The sequence below is a fragment of the Hyla sarda genome, chromosome 1, assembly GCF_029499605.1.
Source record: "Hyla sarda isolate aHylSar1 chromosome 1, aHylSar1.hap1, whole genome shotgun sequence".
In the NCBI taxonomy this organism is placed as follows: Eukaryota; Metazoa; Chordata; class Amphibia; order Anura; family Hylidae; genus Hyla; species Hyla sarda.
In genome coordinates, this window is record NC_079189.1 from 135,600,887 (window position 1) to 135,621,458 (window position 20,572).

Below are 20,572 nucleotides of genomic sequence, written 5' to 3' on the forward strand. Positions count from 1 at the left end.
TAGGGTCATTTTGTTTAAAGCTGAGATTATAACTGATCTTACATTGGAAACGCTATTTTGTACACTGTCGATAATCACTATCTTCATTCCCATGATAGGATCGAAAGGCAGCTGCATCTGCAAAAAATACTTGTATTGTTTTGTTATGTATTATTTTTCCTTTCTGTAAACTTGTTTACTTACTTGGAAAACAATAAAAAGAAACTTGACAAAAAAAAAAAACGCAGCGATGTCATAGTGACTAGATCAAAGGAGGGAGTGTAGTAATTATGTCGAAAATGTACTATAATGAAGAAGCCGAAAGGCATTTATCAGATAGAGAAACCTACACTCCCCTTTCTGCTGATCCCACCATGGGAATCCTTTCTAAGTTGAAAACTTTTTTGAGGATTTTTGTCTCTAGGGGTATAATTTCAAATAGAGCCGCAGAAAAATTGGTCCCTGAAACTCTGAGTCCTGCTAAATAGTATCATTTACCCAAAGTTCATAAATCACTGAGCCGACCTCCAGGATGTCCCATCATCGCCGGGATCGGCTCAGTGACAGAACACCTGTCACAATATGTTGACTGGCTTTTGAGACCTATGTTACAGGCTATCCCCTCATACATTAAAGATACTCAACACTTGCTGCAACTCATCAACAATATGCACTGGCAAGACGACTGGAAATTATGCTCTATTGACGTTGTAAGCCTGTACACCCGTATACCGCATGATACGGGTGTACAGGTAATAAAAGAGTTTTTATCAACTACCGATAAATCTGCTGGCTATGTCAAGTTTGTATGTGATGCTCTTAGATTCATCCTCACTAATAGCACTTTTATATTCCAGGACAGATGGTATAGGCAGGACACTGGGGACACTATGGGGACCCCAGTGTCCTGCACATATGCTAATCTGTTCCTGGCCATGCTTGAACATCACGTATATTCAACAAACAACCCATATTTACAATATATCAAAATTTATTTGAGACTCGTGGATGATGTGCTACTTATTTGGTCCGGGTCTGAACAACAATTTGCACAATTTGTGACATATTTAAATCAATCCAATAAAATGAATATGGCATTTACACATCAATACAGAGGAAAGTCGTTAGAGTTTCTTGATGTTAGATTTAAAATTGAAAATCAAACATTAGTTAGTGAAGGATACAGGAAAGAAATAGCAAAAAATACCTTACTCCACTTTAATAGCTCACATCCTTACACAGTTAAAAAAGGAATCCCATATGGCCAGTTGCTTGGATTAAAAAGAAATAATTCTAATGAGAACACGTATCAGAAACAGGCAGATGAACTAGAAAATAGATTAAAAGAACGCCTATACCCTACTAAATTAATACAAGAGGGGAGAAAGAGAGCAGAGGAATTAGACAGAAATCAACTATTAGTTCTGAAAAATAAAAATAACCAGACTACAGAAACAAGAAGGTTCCCATTTTCATTAGCAAATACTACTATGAATAAGGTCATAGAACAAGCGATACGCAGAAACTGGTTTATTTTAGAAACTGATGAAGAGATATCCGCCATAGCAAAAAGGAACCACTTATCAGCCAATAGAAAAAACAGGATGGTAGGAGAAATGTTAAAAAATTCTGGCTCTAAAAAAACCAATTCAACATGGCTTGATTCATATACCCCAAAAGGCAATTTTGCTTGTAAAAATTTTAATTTTTGTAAATATAACATGAATTCTAAAACATTACGGACTGGGTCAGTAGCACATACTGTAAATGAATTTATAACATGTAGGTCTAAATTCATTGTTTATGCGATTTTTTTGCCCTTGTGGATTCTATTACATAGGCAAAACAATTAGAAACCTGTTCACACGTATCAGAGAACAATTCTATTCTATTCGCACCAGAAAAGGTGCACCTCGCCTTATATCTCATGTAATAGAATCACACAAGGGCAATGCAGAAGTGCTAAAGTTTGTAGGATTAGAACGTGTTTATCCTTCACCAGGAATAATAATAGATAAGAAATTATTAATAAGAGAAGCACACTGGATAATGACAACTAATGCTACCGGCCCTTTGGGCCTGAACGATAAATTCGATATGGCAGTATGTTTATTAATGTTCCTTTTATCCTTGATCACTGTTCCACCTGTCGTATTTTTGTTTTTAACCACGTGACTCTAAAACAGTCAACGGTGATTGGTTGAAGGTGTGTCTTGCACCTGTATAAATGTTACCTGCAGTCTTGAGATGTATATAGGCCAGATAAAGCACTAATCAGTGCGAAACGGCTACTGTTGCCTGCTGTACCCCCCTCCCCCCACAAACTGTCCCTCTCCTGTACTTTTAATGTGAGTATTCAATAAAGAAACTAAGAAGACTGGTGAGTTGTCGACTTTTTTCTACTTGGATTGGTCTTTTTTTTACTTACTATTTCTACCACCAGATATATGGCACAGGGTGCGCCGGAGAATTGTCCCATTTTCTCTCTTTTGAATAAAAAAAACTGCTAACATTATATCAAGGAATATGTATTATCCTGTACTGTGTATGTTCATTTCAAAACTGATATTCAGAACATCTGTACAATGGTTTATTAATTTTGTAATCTGCTTAGACCAGTAGAAGTGGCACCAAGTTTAGGCGTATGGCTCTTGAGATTTTTCCAGGGAATAAAGCCTGGCTCTCCATGAAAAAAAATTTCATCTGAAAGTAATACATTATAAGCTTTTACTTGTTTTCATTGGTTCCTTCCATGTAATCAAACAGTTGCCACCTTCTCTTCAGATTTCCAGTTTTTTTCATGTCTTTCTACTTCTCCCTATGGTTGACAACAAATTTGTCTCTAGGGTCAAGATGCATTTAATGTCTGCTCTGGAATATTAAGATGACTAAGAGATAAAATAAATAAATAAATAGATTGCACGAAGGTAAATCTGAATCTAAATCTAATCTAACTGAAAGGGGTACTCCGCTGCTCAGCGTTTAGAACAAACTATTCCGAAAGCTGGAATTGGCACCGGAAGCTCGTGATGCCATAGCCCCCCCCCCCCTCATGCCTTCACACCCCACCCTCTCAATGCAAGTCTATGGGAGGGGGCCGGCTGTCACGTCCCCTCCCATAGACTTGCATTGAGGGGGCGGGGCATGACATCATGAGGGGTAATGTAGCTGGGTATCCAACAATGGCATCAATGCTCTACTATTGGCTAACTTTAAGGTGAGGTTTTTTTCTCAAGAATTTTTTTAGGCCTCCTGGGGATGAGGGTACTGTACTCACTGCTCTTTACTCCAGCACTGGATCTCTGCGCTCAGTCATGGCTGTGGTCATCAGTCTCTTCGAGTTGCCGGGCAGCTCCCCTTTCCAACTCCATGCAGCTGTCAATCACTGCTTTCTATGCCTACACTCTGGCACATCTTGCTTTTGCTTGCTTTGGTTTGCCATGAGGACCTATGCTTACAGATCATGTTAGCCTAGACAGTGTATTTGTAAAGGTCTTCCGTCATCTGGTGCCCGATTTATTTCCTTTCTGACTCAGTTTTACATTGTTGTGCTTCTGATCCTGTTTCTGTTTTTGACTTTTACTCTGTTCCTGACCTCACTCTTGGATACATTTCAAACTTGAATTACTTCCCTGATTCCTGGCCTCTCCATTTTTTTCTGACTTTAATGCTATATAACCCATGAGTATATTTGAGACTCTGCAAACAATCATAACCTCCTTTTGTCCACATCTCTACACCTTCTATGCTTCCACCACCAATCCTAGATTGTTCAGGGGGAGTGCAACCTGTTGATTTTCTATATAAAAAATACAAAAATCCACATCTTTGCAAGAAGAATAAGTTTGGGTTAAAAGCAGAAAATCCCCCTCCCCCCCCCCCCCCCCCCAGTCCAGGCAGCCCCAGTTGAAATGTTATTTATTGTATCCACTCTCTGATACATATTCTGCTTGTTGTTAAAAAAAGTTATTAAAGTCGAGTACACTTTGCATTGCATAGGAAAGAAAATATAGCAAAATGTGACTTGCAAAAACATTACAATAAATGCTAACATGGAAAGACTATGCATTCTTTTCTTTATATGGGGGTTTTATCTTAACATGCTGTAATGTCTAATATGTTAATTCATGTCATTTCACTGCTCATTACAATTAAATGTCAGTGTACTTTGTGGTTTCTTGTATAGTTTTGTGAACTTAGAAATAAAACAATAATCTTGTGCATCCGAAACAAAGCCACATATAGACCAGTAGAGGTCCCCATTGCAGTTCCAGGATAATATATTCTAACTAGATGCTGCATGGTAGATACAATGTACAGCCACAATGCTCCAGCTGATCACACATTTTTTTTATGTCTGATTATTAACAGCATTACCATAGGACAAACATATTGTTAACACATGAAGTTTGACTAGTATAATTTATGGTTAAAACTGCTTCAGCACAGGATAAAGGAAGAGCTGTAGTATTTGTTTCGGGTTTAAGTATTTCCTTGTGACATAGGGCAAGTCTTATGACTTTTAGTTTACTAGTTCAGCAATATGTAAATTTTGAGGATGTGAGGATTGCACTTTTCATAACATGATGACTTTCCACAATAACAGAAAAGTCATACAAACAGTCATTGTAGGCTTTTTTGCCTTTTTTTTTTTTTGCCTTATCTACTTTGTGTCATGTTTTATAAGAACAACATGTTTCATACAAAACCAGTCACTTGGTAATATTTAGAGGTTTTGGGGGAAAGGGGCTGCAGCAGAAAAATAATGAAGTTTGCATTAGACCCACCTTATTGGTGTAATGATAGTTCCCACTTCTCTCTGTATGTGCAGTGATGTGATGTCCTCATGTGACCCCTGTAGATGTGTTGCTAATGGTGGCATTATTAAAGGCTATTATTGTATGATGTGTCGTCCTTGTGGCAAATGTTAAGCTATATATTGCAATCTCTATAATTTTACTGTCTTCCACAAAAAATACCTTTCTACTTTGACTAACAGTGACTTTGCTCGAAACATGTTCGTTTAAATGCTAAAGGATTGTATTTTTTTATTTCAACAAGACAGGATCTGGATTTTTCAATTTGATATGAACATTCCTCAGAAAAAAAAACAATTAAATATCAAAATATTTTGCTGTCTTGAGAGCCTATAGAGTGTGAAAAAACTATGATTGACTTTGCTGCTGCTTTCAAGAAGAGTAGGTTGCACAATAGTTGTGCCTTCTGTTTGTAGTCAGCATTGTTAAGAAGCCCAATAGAAAATGAACTGAGCCATGCATATTCCTGCTGAAACAAATTATGGTTACACTTCAAGAATTTTATGCAACTATACAAAAAATTTCTACTGAAAATGACCTGAGCACTCTAGTCATTGGGGGGTCACAATTTTCCTCCATTCTTGCGATTGGTGAGGGTCACAGTGGTCAGACCCCTATCAATCGGTTGTTATCTCCTATCCTGTGGATAGGGGAAAACTGATGGTGGTTGGAATAACCTTTTAATATAGCAGTGGTATATTTTGACCCTACAAACAACCCTAAGTCAAAGATCTGTAACATTTCTATTTCTTTGCCAAAAATAGTTTTTTAGTAGTCGGCCGAGGAGAATAGATCAGTCAGCAATTTAAAGTTATGTATTACAGGAATATGTAACCATTTCACTGAATGTTAAATGTTAAACACTGTCTGTTACCAATTGTATATGTTTCAGATGAATCTGTCAGTTAGCTCATCTATGCATATAGAGATCAATGAACAGTAAGTGGTTTGTTCGTAAAATCTTTCGTATCTTAAACAAATGTACAAAAAAAATAATTTTTGGTGATGCTTCCATCCTGGCCACTAGGTTTAAAACTAAGCTGAGACTTCTGTTCTGTACAAATAATTTCCCAGTAATGCCTTTCTTCACAACAAACACAGTACAGTGAAAGATGACTTCAGTTAATAGATAACACTAAATCCACCACCATTTACAGCAGAGATCGCCCCCCCCCCCCCTCGTAGAATGACCTCCCAGAGATTGCTCAGTAGCATCTACAATTTATCTGTACATCTAAGGTGTAAATTCAATAATGGTCCTGGCAGCAGGATATTTGTTTAAAATTTGATGCAAATTCTTAGCTTGAGGATTGTTTCAAGGCCATTGTGATCTGCAAGTCCATGGGTCTTTTAGCAAAATCGTCTCCAGATTGTGATAGTGTCAGGACAAGTTTCAGGCTCAGAAATTGCTACTAATTTTAAACAGATAGCATGCTCCTGGGACCATCATTGGACGTACACTTTAAGAGGCACATCTCATAAAGGGCTACTACGATGAGAATAAAACATTTTTTAGCAATTTAAAGTTGACATGTTTTTACTTTTTGAAGACATCAGAGGCCTTCAAAGTATAGCAGCAATTTTTCAAGTAAATTTGAAAATCTGAATTTTTCAGGGACCAGTTCAGTTTTGAAGTGAAATTGAGGGTCTTTATGTTAGAAATACCCCATAATGGACCCCATTAAGAAAACTGCACCCCTCAACATATTCAAAATGACATTCAGAATTTTTTTTTTAACCCTTTAGATGTTTCACAGGAATAGCAGCAAAGCGGAGGTGAAAATTCAAAATCCTCATATTTTACACTAACATGTTCTTGTAGACCCATATTTTTTATTTTTACAAGGAGTAAAAGGAGAAAAAGCCTGCCAAAATATGTAACCCAATTTCTCTTGAGTAAGGAAATACCTCATATGTGGATGTAAAGTGCTTTGTGGGCACACTAGAGGGGTCAGAAGAGAAGGAGCGACAATGGATTTTGGAGAGCAAATTTTTCTGAAATAGTTTTTGGGTGGCATGTCCCATTTAGGAAGCTCCTATGGTGCCAGAACAGCGAAAAACACCCCACATGGTATATTATTTAGGAAACTACACCCCTCAAGGAACGTAACAAGGGGTACAGTGAGCCTTAACACCCCACAGGTGTTTGATGACTTTGCGTTGAAGTTGCACATGAAAGTGAAAATGTTTTTTTTTTTTATTTATTTATTTTTATTAATTTTTTTACTAAAATGCTGATGTTACCCCAAATTTTCACACCCCATTTCTCTCGAGTAAGGAAATACCTCATGTGGATGTAAAGTGATCTGCTGGTGCACTAGTGGGCTCAAAAGGGAGGGAGCGACAATGGGCTTTTGAAAAGCGAATTTTGCTGAAATGGTTTTTGGGGGGCATGTCTCATTTAGGAAGCCCCTATGGTGCCAGAACAATTTGGGAAACTACACCCCTCAAGGAATGTAACAAGGGGTGCAGTGAGCATTTACATCCCACTGGCATTTGACAGATCTTTGAAACAGTGGGCTGTGCAAATGAAAAATTACATTTTTCATTTTCAAGGACCACTGTTTAAAAAATCTGTCAGTCACCTGTGGGGTGTTAAGGCTCACTTATACCCCTTTTTACATTCTGTGAGGGGTGTAGTTTCCAAAATTTTGAGTTTGTCAGAACCGCTGTAACCAGCAGCCACCCCTGTGCAAATCACCAGTTTAGGCCTCAAATGTACATTGTGCGCTCTCACTCCTGAGTCTTGTTGTGCGCCCGCAGATCATTTTACATCCACATATGGGGTATTTCTGTACTCAGGAGAAATTGTGTTACAAATTTTGTGGGTCTTAATTTTCTTTTACCTCTTATGAAAATGGGGCAACACCAGCATGTTAGTGTAAAAATGAATTTAATTGACACTAACAGGCTGGTGTAGACCCCAACTTTACCTTTCCATAAGGGGTAAAAGCCTCCCAGATTTGTAGCACAATTTCTCCCGAGTACGGAGATACCCCATATGTGGCCTTAAACTGTTGCCTTGAAATAAGACAGGGCTCTGAGGTGAGAGAGCGTCATGCTCATTTGAGGCCTGAAATAGGGATTTTTATAGGGGTGTACCCAGATGCAAGCGTTTCACTTGCCTCCTCCACCAAAAATACTGTACGTCAGTTTTCCCCAAACAGGGTGCCTCCAGCTGTTGCAAAACTCACCACATGCCTGGACAGTCAATGGCTGTCTGGCAATACTGGGAGATGTTATTTTTCAACAGCTGGAGGCTCCGTTTTGGAAAAATTGACATACAAGACGTTTTAAATTTTTATTGGGGGGTGACGACAGTGTAAGGGTGTAGTGTATATGTAGTGTTTTACTCTTTATTTAGGGTTAGTGTAGCGTAGTGTAGTGTTTTTAGGGTACATTCACACGGGCCGGGATTTACAGTGACCGTGTTTACAGACCGTGCATGCTGAGAGTTGTATTTATGCAACAGCTAGAGGCACAATGGTTGGGATTGGGAAACACTGAGTTAGGTAACAGACTACCGCAGTGTTTCCGCACCGCTGTCTGTTTCCTAACTCAGTGTTTCCCAACCCATGTGCCTCCAGCTGTTGCAATACTACAACTCCCAGCAAGCATGGTCTGTGCATGCTGTGAGTTATAGTTTTGCAACAGCAGGAGGCACACAGTTTGGGAAACACTGAGTTAGGAAACAGACAATGTTTCCCAACCAGTGTGCCTCCAGTTGTTGCAATACTACAACTCCCAGCATGCACAGACAAGGGCATGTTGGGAGTTGTAGTTATGCAACAACTGGAGAACAATTTGGAGACCACTGTGTAGTGGTTTCCAAACTGTAGCCATCCAGATCTTGCAAGACTTCAACTCCAAGCATTCCCAGACTGCCCAAGCATGCTTGGAGTCATAGTTCTGAAGGGCCAGATGTTGCTGAACTACAACTCCCAGCATGCCTGGACAATCTCGGCATGCTTTGAATTGACATCTGGAGCACTACAGTTTGGACACCACTGTATAGTGGTCTCCAAACAATGCCCTTCCAGATGTTGCAAAACTACAACTCCCAGCATGAAGGGCCAGATGTTACAGAACTACAACTCCCAGCATGCCTGGACAGTCTGGGCATGCTGAGAGGTATAGTTTTGCAACATCTGGAAGTACAGTGGTCTCCAAACTGTGGCCCGCCAGATGTTGCAAAACTACAACTCCCAGCATACCCAGACAGCCAAAGCAGAGCGGGGGAAATGAACGTTCACCCCCCCCCCCCCCGCCCCTGCTCTGTGATTCGCCGATCAGTCCTGATCGGCCAATCGCAGGTGATAGGAGGAGGTTTCACCCCTGCCACCTCGCTCCTATCCTTTAGGATGATCGGGGCTGTTTCTGACAGCTCCGATCATCCCTATTTTCCAGGTTATCGGGTCATCAGAAAGTTATACAGAACTGTAAATTACTTCTATAAAAAAAAAAATGATCTTAATCCTCTGCATAATCAGCTGCTGTATGCTACAGGGAAAGTTGTGTAGTCATTTCCAGTCTGACTACAATGCTCTCTGCTGACATCTCTGGCCGTGTCAGGAACTGTCCAGAGCTGGAGAGATTTGCTATGGGAATTTGCTCCTACTCTGGACAGTTCCTAACATGGACAGAGGTGGCAGCAGAGAGCACTGTGGTCACACTGGAAAGAATTACACAACTTTCTCTGTTGTATACATCAGCTGATAAGTACTGGAAGGATTAGGATTTTTAAACAGAAGTCATTTACAAACCTGTATAACTTTCTCGCACCATTTGTTTTCCACTGGAGTACCCCTTTAGTAAATCTTCCCAATATAACGACAGTTGGATGTTATGAAAAGACCAGCATGTGCAAAACAGACTGCTTCTATATCCAACCAAAAAAGCAAAGTACCCTCCCTCTATGTTTAAACAGATAGATGCAGATTAAACATTGCTCACCTCTTCCACAGTACATGAGCCAGATACATAGAGCAGCCCTCTTTCCTTATTGTATGCTGCCCCCAGCTCTCATGCTACAAGTAGGAAGAAAACACCCAGAGATAGAGGAAGAGGTCAGTGAACAGATGATGGCTCAGCTGCTGACCACAGAAAGAATAGAATATTTCCACATCACATATTACAGCTGTAAGAGAATTGCTCTTTACAAGCCAGAACAAGCGAGATCCAGCAAAGTTCAGAACTAGCAACAAAGTCCATAGCAGGACAGAAAGCTAAAGAACTTCATGGACCAGAAATGAGCAGATCATTCTGACTTGTCATCGTTATAAGGCGATAACTGGGAAATAAGGGCGTTGGAGTCTTTAGGCATTGTTTCCATTTAAGTATAATACACAAGCATGTTTCTAATTCTCCCTGGAATTCCTATGCTATTATATAATAGAGAGTTACTGTCAGCTCTTAACAGCATAGTTTAATACTAAGATATTCATTGTGAGCTGCGGAATTAACTCTTAATGCACAGAGACATTTGCTGGCAGGGCAGTGAAGAGCTCCCAGTAACAATTGCTGGACAGGCAGACCCTGACATTTGCACTGGAGATCTCCTCCTCTCTGTGTTTACACAGTTGTCTCCATTCATTCACTTCCCTAGTGGTAGTTGATAGAAGACTCTGTGCGGTGGAGGGTCACAGTCACATTCCTGTTCTCAGGCTCAGCACAAGCTCCTTCTGCTTCATATAGTATTTCTAAGCAGCATGCAAGATCCCAGCAGGAGATCCCAGCTTTTTAGCACCTGTCACTATGTAGGATGCCTGGAGAGATGACCTCTACTCGCCCTGGAACACTTAGAGGCTCATTTGTTCTATTATTCTTTTCCTGGATCTTTAGGGCTTGGAGTGGGAGACGTCCCAAGAGCAGGAGGAATCTGCTGCTGGTCTGCACTGCATGTCTGCTCTATGGGATTTTTGTGGTAACCCAGGCAGGTAATTTTTTCCCACAGCATAAAGATGCTAGAACTGATCACACAGAAGGCGATGGAGCTTCTGAGCAGCAGAGGACCTTTTTGGAACAAAACACTTTTTATGTTGAAAATTTGCAGTCACTTGGAGGTGCTCTTAACAGTTCTACAACACTCCAGCCAAATGTTGTATATATCACTTTGAGGTCCAAAAGGAGCAAGCCAGCCAACATTAGGGGGACAGTGAGACCAAAGAAGAGGAGGAAAGTTGGAGTTGTTGGACAACATGAGTTTGGATACAGCATGCATCAGGACATTGGGAGACAGGAGGACAAGTTTATTGAAAGGTATATACACAAAGGTACCCCTACTCATAAGTCTAAGGACACAGAGGCAATCATATTGAGGGACGCAAGGGGGGATAGTCACATAAGTAATATTAGGATTTACAGTGACCGTGCCCCTCCTTGGTTTAGTACTGAAGACATCAGGGCAATGAGGTTCTTGGCTGACTCAAGAATACAGAAAATAGCTCAGTTGCCTTCTAACCAGGCATATCTTATCTATGAAACCCCGTCCAAGAAAAAGCTTGTTCCATCCGTACTATCATTTGTGTGCCCGGGAATTTGTGGTCTTGTGAGAAGACCCTTGGACATGAGTGAAGTGTTTGCTTTCCACTTGGATCGAATATTGGGACTTAACCGAACTCTGCCAACTGTGAGCAGACAGTTTGAGTTCGCTCAAGGTAAGAGGATGTATTGTTCTATTGTAGTGTGGATCTGGTTTCCTGAATAAGTTGTATTACAGCCACCTGTCAAATCTACATTTAGACCTTTTTATGCCTTTTTTTAATTTTTTTATTCAACATAGCCTAGTGCGAAAGTACTGTCAGAACAGTTTGAACTTTTAAATATACATGTAAATAAATGTAACTCTCTCTAAAGATCTGCCTTCTTTCCCAAGTGAGTAAAACTATCTATTCTTGTCTCCTGTTACATCTGTTGCTGGGCGATATACAATATGGCCAACATTTGGGTAGTTTCTCAGTTTTAACATTTTTTTTTTTTATCCAATAGCCAGTAATGGGCAAGCAAGAAGGAGAAATGAAGGTTTTTTTTTTCTTTATATTTCCCATCCCTCTTAAATCCTGCTATTTATTTTGGTAAAAAAAAAAAAAAAACTAAAAACTGCAGAGGCCCAAAAAAAAAAAAAAAAACACTTTAGGAGTACGGTAATTTATGTAAGGCTGCCATTATATATACTTCTGTTTAACGGTAATAATACCTAAGATGGCTCAAACAAAAAGCAAGCTTCTAAATAATTTTGCCACATCTCGGACTGTCTGCCACTCTGCTGTATTTCTGCTATAATATACACCATAAATTATAGTAAATGTGTTGGAGTGAGAAAGACCATATCCTCCTGCCAAACCTTGCTCATTACTTCAAAAGTAGCATAAGCGGTGTAAAATAGAGAATTATAAAGAATTATAGTAAATGTGATGGGGTTTGGAAGGCTACACTCTCCTGCTAAGCCCCACCCATTTTGTAAAAAAAAAAAAAAGTTATAAAAAATGAACAAAAATCGGCAAAAATTACAATCTTTTCTACGCCAACTCTGCCCTACACGGTTTTAATAAATAAAAATTCTTTTTTTGCAGTTTTCATACTGGTCAACATCACCCTGAGATAGACATGTCAATATTTAAAGCATTACTATCATAAAAAAAAAAAACTTTCGACATGTCATATAGCCATGTTAACGTTTTCATTGGTTGGGGTCTCATTGCTAAGACCCACTGATCACTAGATATAGCCAGGTCAAGCACATGGTAGTGTACTTAACTCAGCTTGGCCCTCAATTCGTCACTTTGCAGATGATGTCCTCCATAAACTGTAATGGAACCCATTTCTTGAAAGAGCATTAAGCCAGGGAGTGAAGCTCACACTTCACCTAGAAATATCTAGCAATCAGTGAGGATCTGAGCAGTGAGACACTGAATGATTAAAACATTAAATGGGCACTGTCAGATTCAAAAACTTTTTATATTTTGTACATCTTGGCAAAACATTAACTTTTTCTAATATATATCATAAGAAAATGTTATTTCTTTTTATAGAAATCATGGCTTATAAAATGATGGCTTTGTCCAAGCTGAAGCACAGGCATGGACAAAGTCCAGTAAGTGAGTGTGATGAGTCCTATCAGAAAGGAGAGAGCACAGAGGAGTACTATCAGACAGGGGAGAGCTCAGAGGCGTGCTATCAGGAGGGAGTACAGAGGAGTACTATCAGACAAGAGAAAGCACAGAGGAGTCCTATCAAGCAGGAGAGAGCACAGATGAGTACTATCAGACAAGAGAGAGCACATATGAGTGCCATCAGACAGGAGAGAGCACAGAGGACTACTATTAGACAAGAGAGAGCACAGAGGAGTACTATCAGACAAGAGAGAGCACATATGAGTGCTATCAGACAGGAGAGAGCACAGAGGACTACTATTAGACAAGAGAGAGCACAGAGGAGTACTATCAGACAGGAGAGAGCACAGAGAAGTGCTATCAGACAGGAGAGAGCACAGAGGAGTACTATCAGACAGGAGAGAGCACAGAGGAGTACTATCAGGCAGGAGAGCACAGAGGAGTGCTAGCCCACCCTCACTTACTGGAGTTTGTCCATGCCTGGGCTTCAGTTTGGACAAAGCCATGATTATATAAGCCATGATTTCTATAAAAAGGAAATAACATTTTCTTATGAAGTATACCAGAAAGGTTAATGTTCTACCAAGATGTACAACTTATAAAAAGTTTTTGTATCTGACAGTGCCCATTTAAGTTTTTTCTAATGACAACATTAAAATGAACTCACATGAAAACTTTTTTTTGAATTAAAAGTGCATCATCTTTTTATGTGGCTCATGACCCCATTATCTTATATAGAGTTTTATATTGTATCCATTAATATGGCTAATAACAGAATCACCCATTGTGTGAAACATACCATTTTAATTCACCAGATACCAGATTAATTCACCAGATACCAGATTAATTCATTTTTCTAATATTTAATTATGTAATTTTCTGTATTTTGTATTTTGTATTGCTACAGCTGCTATTAACAGAACTATTAGTCTGGGGATGTTTTTGACATTTATGGGGTATAATTTGTTACCTGTGAAGGGAGGAGGAAGGAGTGAGTTGTTATGTTATGCCAAGTCAATTGTTATTTCTTTCTACCCACATGAAACTATTCCTGGAAGTGATACAAACATATAAAACCAACTATGGTGTTTTTTTTTTGTTTTTTTTTATTATTTTTTTTTTATTGCAGCTTCAAGTAGGAATTGCTTTGTTGACAGTTTTTGTCTTTTATCTACCAATGTGCATTTGAAGTTTTTTTACGGGCACGCCATTTACCGTGTGGTTTAATTAATGATATATTTTTATAGTTCGGACATTTATGTACGTAGCGATACCACATATGTTTCCATTTATTTTTATTTACAAAGTTTTTTTTTTATGGGAAAAGTGGGGTGATTCAAACTTTTATTATGGAAGGGGTTAAATCACATTTATTAACTCTTTTTTTACACTTTTTTTTGCAATGTTATAGCCCCCATAAGGGACTATAACATGCATTACACTGATTAGATACACCGATCAATGCTATGCCATAGCATTGCATTGATCAGTGTTATTGGCAGTAGATTGCTCAAACCTGATTCTCAGGCTTGGAGCAATCAAACGCCGATCGGACAGCGTGGAGCACGGTAAGGCACCTCCCGCTGTCCTCTCAGCTGTTCGGGACGCCAAGATTTCACCGTGGCGGTCCCGAACAGCTCCAGTGAGCTAACCGGCAGTGCATTCTCCTGTTTTAGACACAGCGATCAACTTTGATCGTGGTGTCTAAAGGGTTAATACCATACATCAGCCCGATCGGTGATGTCCGGTATTAGCTGCGGGTCCTGGTTGCTGATAACAACCTAGGCGCACTTCACATACCGGAAGCTGGCCACGAGCGTAATTATACACTCGGTTGTTAAGAGGATAATGGGCATTGTTACTATTGAGGGCACACAACTTTGCACTATGTTGTACTCTGGCAAGTTTACGGCACACTTTGTGTGTGGCACTGTGATTTTGTATTCTTCTTCATAATAATAATACATTATATTATTATTATATTCTTTCTGGAGTTACTATATTTGAGTCACTATTCTTTCTTCAGAACCATATTTCATGGCACCAGGCAGCACTGCAAGTATAATATTGGAAATATAGCAGCAGGATAACACTATTAGTGCAAAGTGATGGGAGTATGTGTTAAATAGAAGGGGAGGATGATGGGACATTGAGGAACCTAACATCTGGACAGCAAAGAGTGCATTTACACCATTGTTCATGCAGTTGGCATATGGTTTAGGAGTATGAAATCAGTATAAGCTAAAACCTTATGAAACTGTGTACACATATGGCTTTAAAAGATTCTCTTCGACTACAGTACTATAAAAAATGTATATGGTGCATATACAGTTTTGAAACAGTAGACAAAACAGTGTTAGTCCGTTTTTATGTCATACAAAAAACAAGACTGGACCGCAACTGTGTCAAATCATACAAAACAAGAAACTTTTTTTTACAGTTTCTTAATGCCTTTCTACGAATATGGTGACAAGTACGATTCTATGCGGTTTTATAATATAAAACTGTATATGGTCGCCATATTCATAAACAGTGGTGTGAATGCGCCCAAACTCTACCGATTCAAGTAGTGGCAAAATGGACATAAGTGAACTTTAAGAAAAAGAGTGCAAATTAAAGAAGGAAAGTTAGCTTTCTCCTCCAGACACAGTTCAGGAAGGGGGATATCATAAAAAAGGCAAGAAGGTCAAAGTACTAGGGTTAGCTTAGTTTTTAGCCTGTAGAACAAAAAATTCTATACATAGCCCATGGAGACTAGTGAATAATTTTCTAACCGTTCACCTGCATTCAACTGTACGTTGTTGCACAACATTTCAACAACACATCTGTCAAAAGTGAATATGGCCTAGCATTTAAAAAATCAATAATCATATAAATGCTGTGACCTGACCTCGCATTTTGCCTATTGGTTTTGTACCACACTACTTTCAAGGTTTGACCCTTGCATGTCCAGACACTGCTTTTGCTTCTGGTTTTTTAATACTGGTAATGGCATGCTCATTGATATGATGTGGACTAAAAACAATGCTAAGTTGGGCTACAGAGTGAAACACAAAAGTCCTGCCTACTTTCTGTGACATATTAAAAAGTCTCTGAAAACACCATACATTTTTTTTAATTCATTTACATGATACAATTTATAAATACATGGATAAATGTGCCCCAATGTATCAGCCTCGGGTCCTGATTGCCTAATTTGCAGAAGAAAAGATTATTTAGCAAACTGTAGAAGTTTCAACTGAGGTATAAAAAATTTAGAATTTCTATCCTTTGAAATAAAGCAAGAAAGTAATTCGTTAACTGTTTACAAATAGTGAACATGAAATTGCTGAGGAATTGGAATACTATGGCCCCATTCGCATGCTGTGGATCTGTTGCATATTTTATGCATCTTGATATGCAGCAGATCTGCATTAGTTTAATAATACATAGATATTGTAGCCAGAGGTATGAACCTTTTTTAAGCTTAGGCCAAGTTTATTGAGTTGACTGCATTCGAGAATGTCAGTGCTTTACTAACAGCTATATAGCAAAACATGTATACACATGTATGAGTATAAATTATGAACTATAGTATACTGCTCAAAAAATAAAGGGAACCCTTAAACAACATAATGTAACTATAAATCAATCACACTTCTGTGAAATCACACTGTCCACTCAGGAAGCAACACTGATTGACAATCAATTTCACATGCTGTTGTGCAAATGGAACAGACAACCGGTGGAAATTATAGGCAATTATCAAGACAACTCCAGTAAAGGAGTGGTTCTGCAGGTGTTGACCACAGACCACTTCTCAGTTACTATGCTTCCTGGCTGATTATTTGGTCACTTTTGAATGCTGGCGGTGCTTTCACTCTAGTGGTGGCATGAGAAAGAGTCTACAACCCACACAAGTGGCTCAGGTAGTGCTGCTTATCCAGGATGGCACATCAATGCGAGCTTTGGCAAGAAGGTTTGCTGTGTCTGTCAGTGTAGTGTCCAGAGAATGGAGGCGCTACCAGGAGACAGGCCAGTACATCAGGAGACGTGGAGGAGGCCATAGGAGGGCAACAACCCAGCAGCAGGACCGCTATCTCCGCCTTTTTGCAAGGAGGAGCACTGCAAGAGCCCTGCAAAATTACCTCCAGCAGGCCACAAATGTGCATGTGTCCACTCAAATGGTCAGAAACAGACTCCATGAGGGTGGTATGAGGGCCAGAGGGGGGGGGGGGGGTTGTGCTTACAGCCAAATACCGTGAAGGACATTTAGCATTTGCCAGAGAACACCAAGATTGGCAAATTCGCCACTGGTGCCCTGTGCTCTTCACAGATGAAAGCAGATTCACACTGAGCACATGTGACAGAGTCTGGAGACACCATTTAGAACCATTTTGCAACATGCTCCAGCATGACCGGTTTGGCGGTGGGTCAGTAATGGTGCGGGTTTGCCATTAGGTACAGAGATGAGATCCTCAGACCCCTTGTGAGACCAAATACTGGTGCGGTTGGCCCTGGGTTCCTCCTAATGCAAGACAATGCTAGACCTCATGTGGCTGCAGTTCCTGCAAGAGGAAGGCATTGATGTTATGGACTTGCCCACCCGTTCCCCAGACCTGAATCCTATTGGGACATCATGTCTCGCTCCATCCACCAACGTCACATTGCATCACAGACTGTCTAGGAGTTGGCGGATGCTTTAGTACAGGTCTGGGAGGACATCCCTCAGGAGACCATCCGCCACCTCATCAGGAGCATGTCCAGGCATTGTAGGGAGGTCATACGAGCACATGGAGACCACACTCAATACTGAGCCTCATTTTGACTTGTTTTAAGGACATTACTTCAAAGTTGGATCAGCCTGTAGTGTGGTTTTCCACTTAGATTTTGAGTGTGACTCCATATCCAGACCTCCATGGGTTGATAAATTTGATTTTCATTGATAATTTTTGTGTGATTTTGTTGTCAGAACATTCAACTATGTAAAGACAAAAGTATTTCATACAATTAGTTCATTCATTCAGATCTAGGACGTGTTTTTTTTGACCAGTGTATTATGTCATATCTGTAGTGATTGAAAAGCATTAGGTGGAGGATATAACAAGTTAACTGAAAGCTTAGAATTAATACATTTAACCATTTTTACCCATGTTGGAACTTCAAACAGTCGAGTAAAGAGCAACTTATTTATTTATTTTAAACATTGTCTCTAATGACCAGGTATTATATTGGGATACTGCAACACAGCCTCCTTGCTTTATTGTTTTTATTGCTAGGAGATCAGGTGTTTTGTTGTAAGTAAACAATCCAAATCCTAAATCGTACTGCTGCACATTTGTTTATTTATAGGTTATCAGTAATAGAATAAAAAGTAAAAGTACTATACTAATGACACTGTGTAGTGTAGAGTACTTTTAAGTTACATTTATTTTTTGGCCACCGTGGAATATCATAGCTTTACTTCTCATTCCTAGTATATGTACAGACCCTCCAGTCATTGATGCCATTGCAGGACACAGGACACAATGACTTTGTACATACGTTTATTCTGTACTATTGTGCGTAGGATTTTTCTCTATGGTAACAGCTCAATGTTTTTATTTCCATTACTTCTTTCTTCCCAGAGGACCAGTGTTAGAAAAAGGCATTACTACTCAGCATCTTCTGTGTTGATCCATGTGATGCCCTAAAATATCAAAGGGATGACAAATTTTACTTGTTAATAAAGCCTTTCGAGTACTTCAAAGCATTGAGTACATAGTTTTTAGACTAGTAGCCTTAAACATAAATATAACTTTGATACTTAATGCTAAGTAAAATTAGCAGGGTGCAGTAGGAAAATAAAATAACATATCTTATTTAGTATGTACACTTCATATTTAAGGGTTGCCTCCTTTATGTCTTGCTTTCCCTTAAAAATAACGCAACACACAGACACTATGGGGGAGATTTATCATTGCTTATAGAGCATTTTTTTGTCTATGTTTTGGTGCAGTTGAGGCGCAAGCAGCATATTTAGCGACTTTTATGCGTCTTTTGATATAGACTGTTTCACTCTTTTTGCCTACCTGTAGAACTTTTTCTTTTTGACCATGCAGTGGTCACGTATTTATCATTTGTGACTTTTGTCAAAGTCGCTATTTTGTGTGCAAAGGTACTTTTTTTTAGGTGCAAAGCTACACCCCCTACCAGTAGGCATGAGAATCACCTCTACCTTCCACAATTACACCTTTAACCTCTTGTAGACAAAAGCGTCCCGCCCCCCCTTCTAAGACACGTGCTCAGGAGCTGAGCACGGGTCATAGCTTGGTGGTCCTGGCTGCTATCTGCCACCAGGACCCATCTCTAATGCCAGACCTCACCAATTACGGTGATGCCCGCTTTAACCCCTTAGACACCGCAATCAAATTTGATTGCAGCGTCTAAAATGCAAATAAATGTCTCTGCAGCTCATTGAAAGTATGTAAAAACACCTAATCTGCCAAATTCAGGACCCATGAAAGTGTCTACTTAACTCCCTCAGAAGCTAGATCTTTTCCCACCACAGCAGAGCTGCGCAAAATTCATCATCCTGCTGCACCCTCTTGATAAATAAGATGCACGCTAGTCAAACCCACCACCCAAAAAAACGTGGGGAAATAGCTCTACCATAGACATTCTTTGATAAATCTGGCCCTAAATGTCTAAACTTTAGCAACAAAAGTGAGTGCACCCCTAAGTAGAAACACCCAAATTGTCAATAGTGTGTGTGGCCACCAATATTTTCCAGCACTGCCTTAAGCCTCTTGGGCATGGAGTTTACCAGAGCTTCACAGTAGGAACTATTGTCCTCTTCTGCTCCACCATGACAACATCACAGAGATGGATGTTAAAGACCTTGCACTTCCCACCTTCCATTTGAAGATACCCCACAGATGCTTAATAGGGTTTAGATCTGGAGGTTTAGATCTGGAGATATGCCTTTGTACTTCTTACCCGGTTGCCACCACACATTTGACACCATCTGATCCAAAAAGGTTTATCTTGGTCTTATTGGACCATGGGACATGGTTCCAGTAATCCATGTCCTTAGACTGCTTGTCTACGGCAAACTGCTTTCTTGCGTTTCATTTAAAGAAGAGAATTTCTTCTGGAATGATAGCCATGCAGACCAATTTGTAGCAATGTGTGGTGTATGGTCTGAGTACTGATAGGCTGACCTCCACTCCTTGAACGTTGTCAGCACTCATGCGTCTATTTCCTAAAGACAACCTCTGTATTTGACATGTGCACTCAACTTCTTTGGTCGACCATGGTAATAGCTTAAACCTGTCCTGTGAAACCCATTGTATGGTTTGCCCAGCATGTATCATCTCAGTTTTAAGCAATCTTCTTAAAGCCTAGGCCATCTTTTTGTAGAGCAACAATTCTTTTATTCAGATCTTCAGAGAGTTCTTTGCCATGAGGTGCCATCTTGGATTCCAGTGACCAGTATTAGAGGGTAAGTCACCTGCTCCCCATGTACACCTGAGAACTTGTAACACTAAGGAGTCACATGACACCAGGGAGAGAAAATGGCAATTGGGCCCAGTTTGGACAATTCCATTTAGGGATGTACTCATATTTGTTGCCAAGGTTTAGACATGGCTGTGTGTTGAATTATTTTGAGGGGACACAACATAGTTACATAGTTCATAAGGTTGA

General features: G+C 39.7%; 1 protein-coding gene and 1 long non-coding RNA gene across 8 annotated transcripts in view; one reads left to right on the forward strand and one right to left on the reverse strand.

Moving 5' to 3' along the window:
* The first annotated feature begins 10,273 nt into the window (after window positions 1–10,273).
* Window positions 10,274–20,572, forward strand: part of GASK1B (golgi associated kinase 1B) — a 70,666-nt gene continuing 60,367 nt past the window's right edge. Inside the window, exon 1 of the mRNA XM_056561818.1 lies at window positions 10,274–11,452. Coding sequence (XP_056417793.1) covers window positions 10,558–11,452 — 895 coding nt within the window. The 5' untranslated portion in view covers window positions 10,274–10,557. The remainder of the gene's footprint in view (window positions 11,453–20,572) is intronic.
* Window positions 18,150–20,572, reverse strand: part of LOC130358531 (uncharacterized) — a 165,082-nt gene continuing 162,659 nt past the window's right edge. For all 7 annotated transcript variants that reach the window (XR_008889554.1, XR_008889555.1, XR_008889553.1 and 4 more), the window contains one exon: window positions 18,150–18,575. This is a non-coding gene — a long non-coding RNA (uncharacterized LOC130358531). The remainder of the gene's footprint in view (window positions 18,576–20,572) is intronic.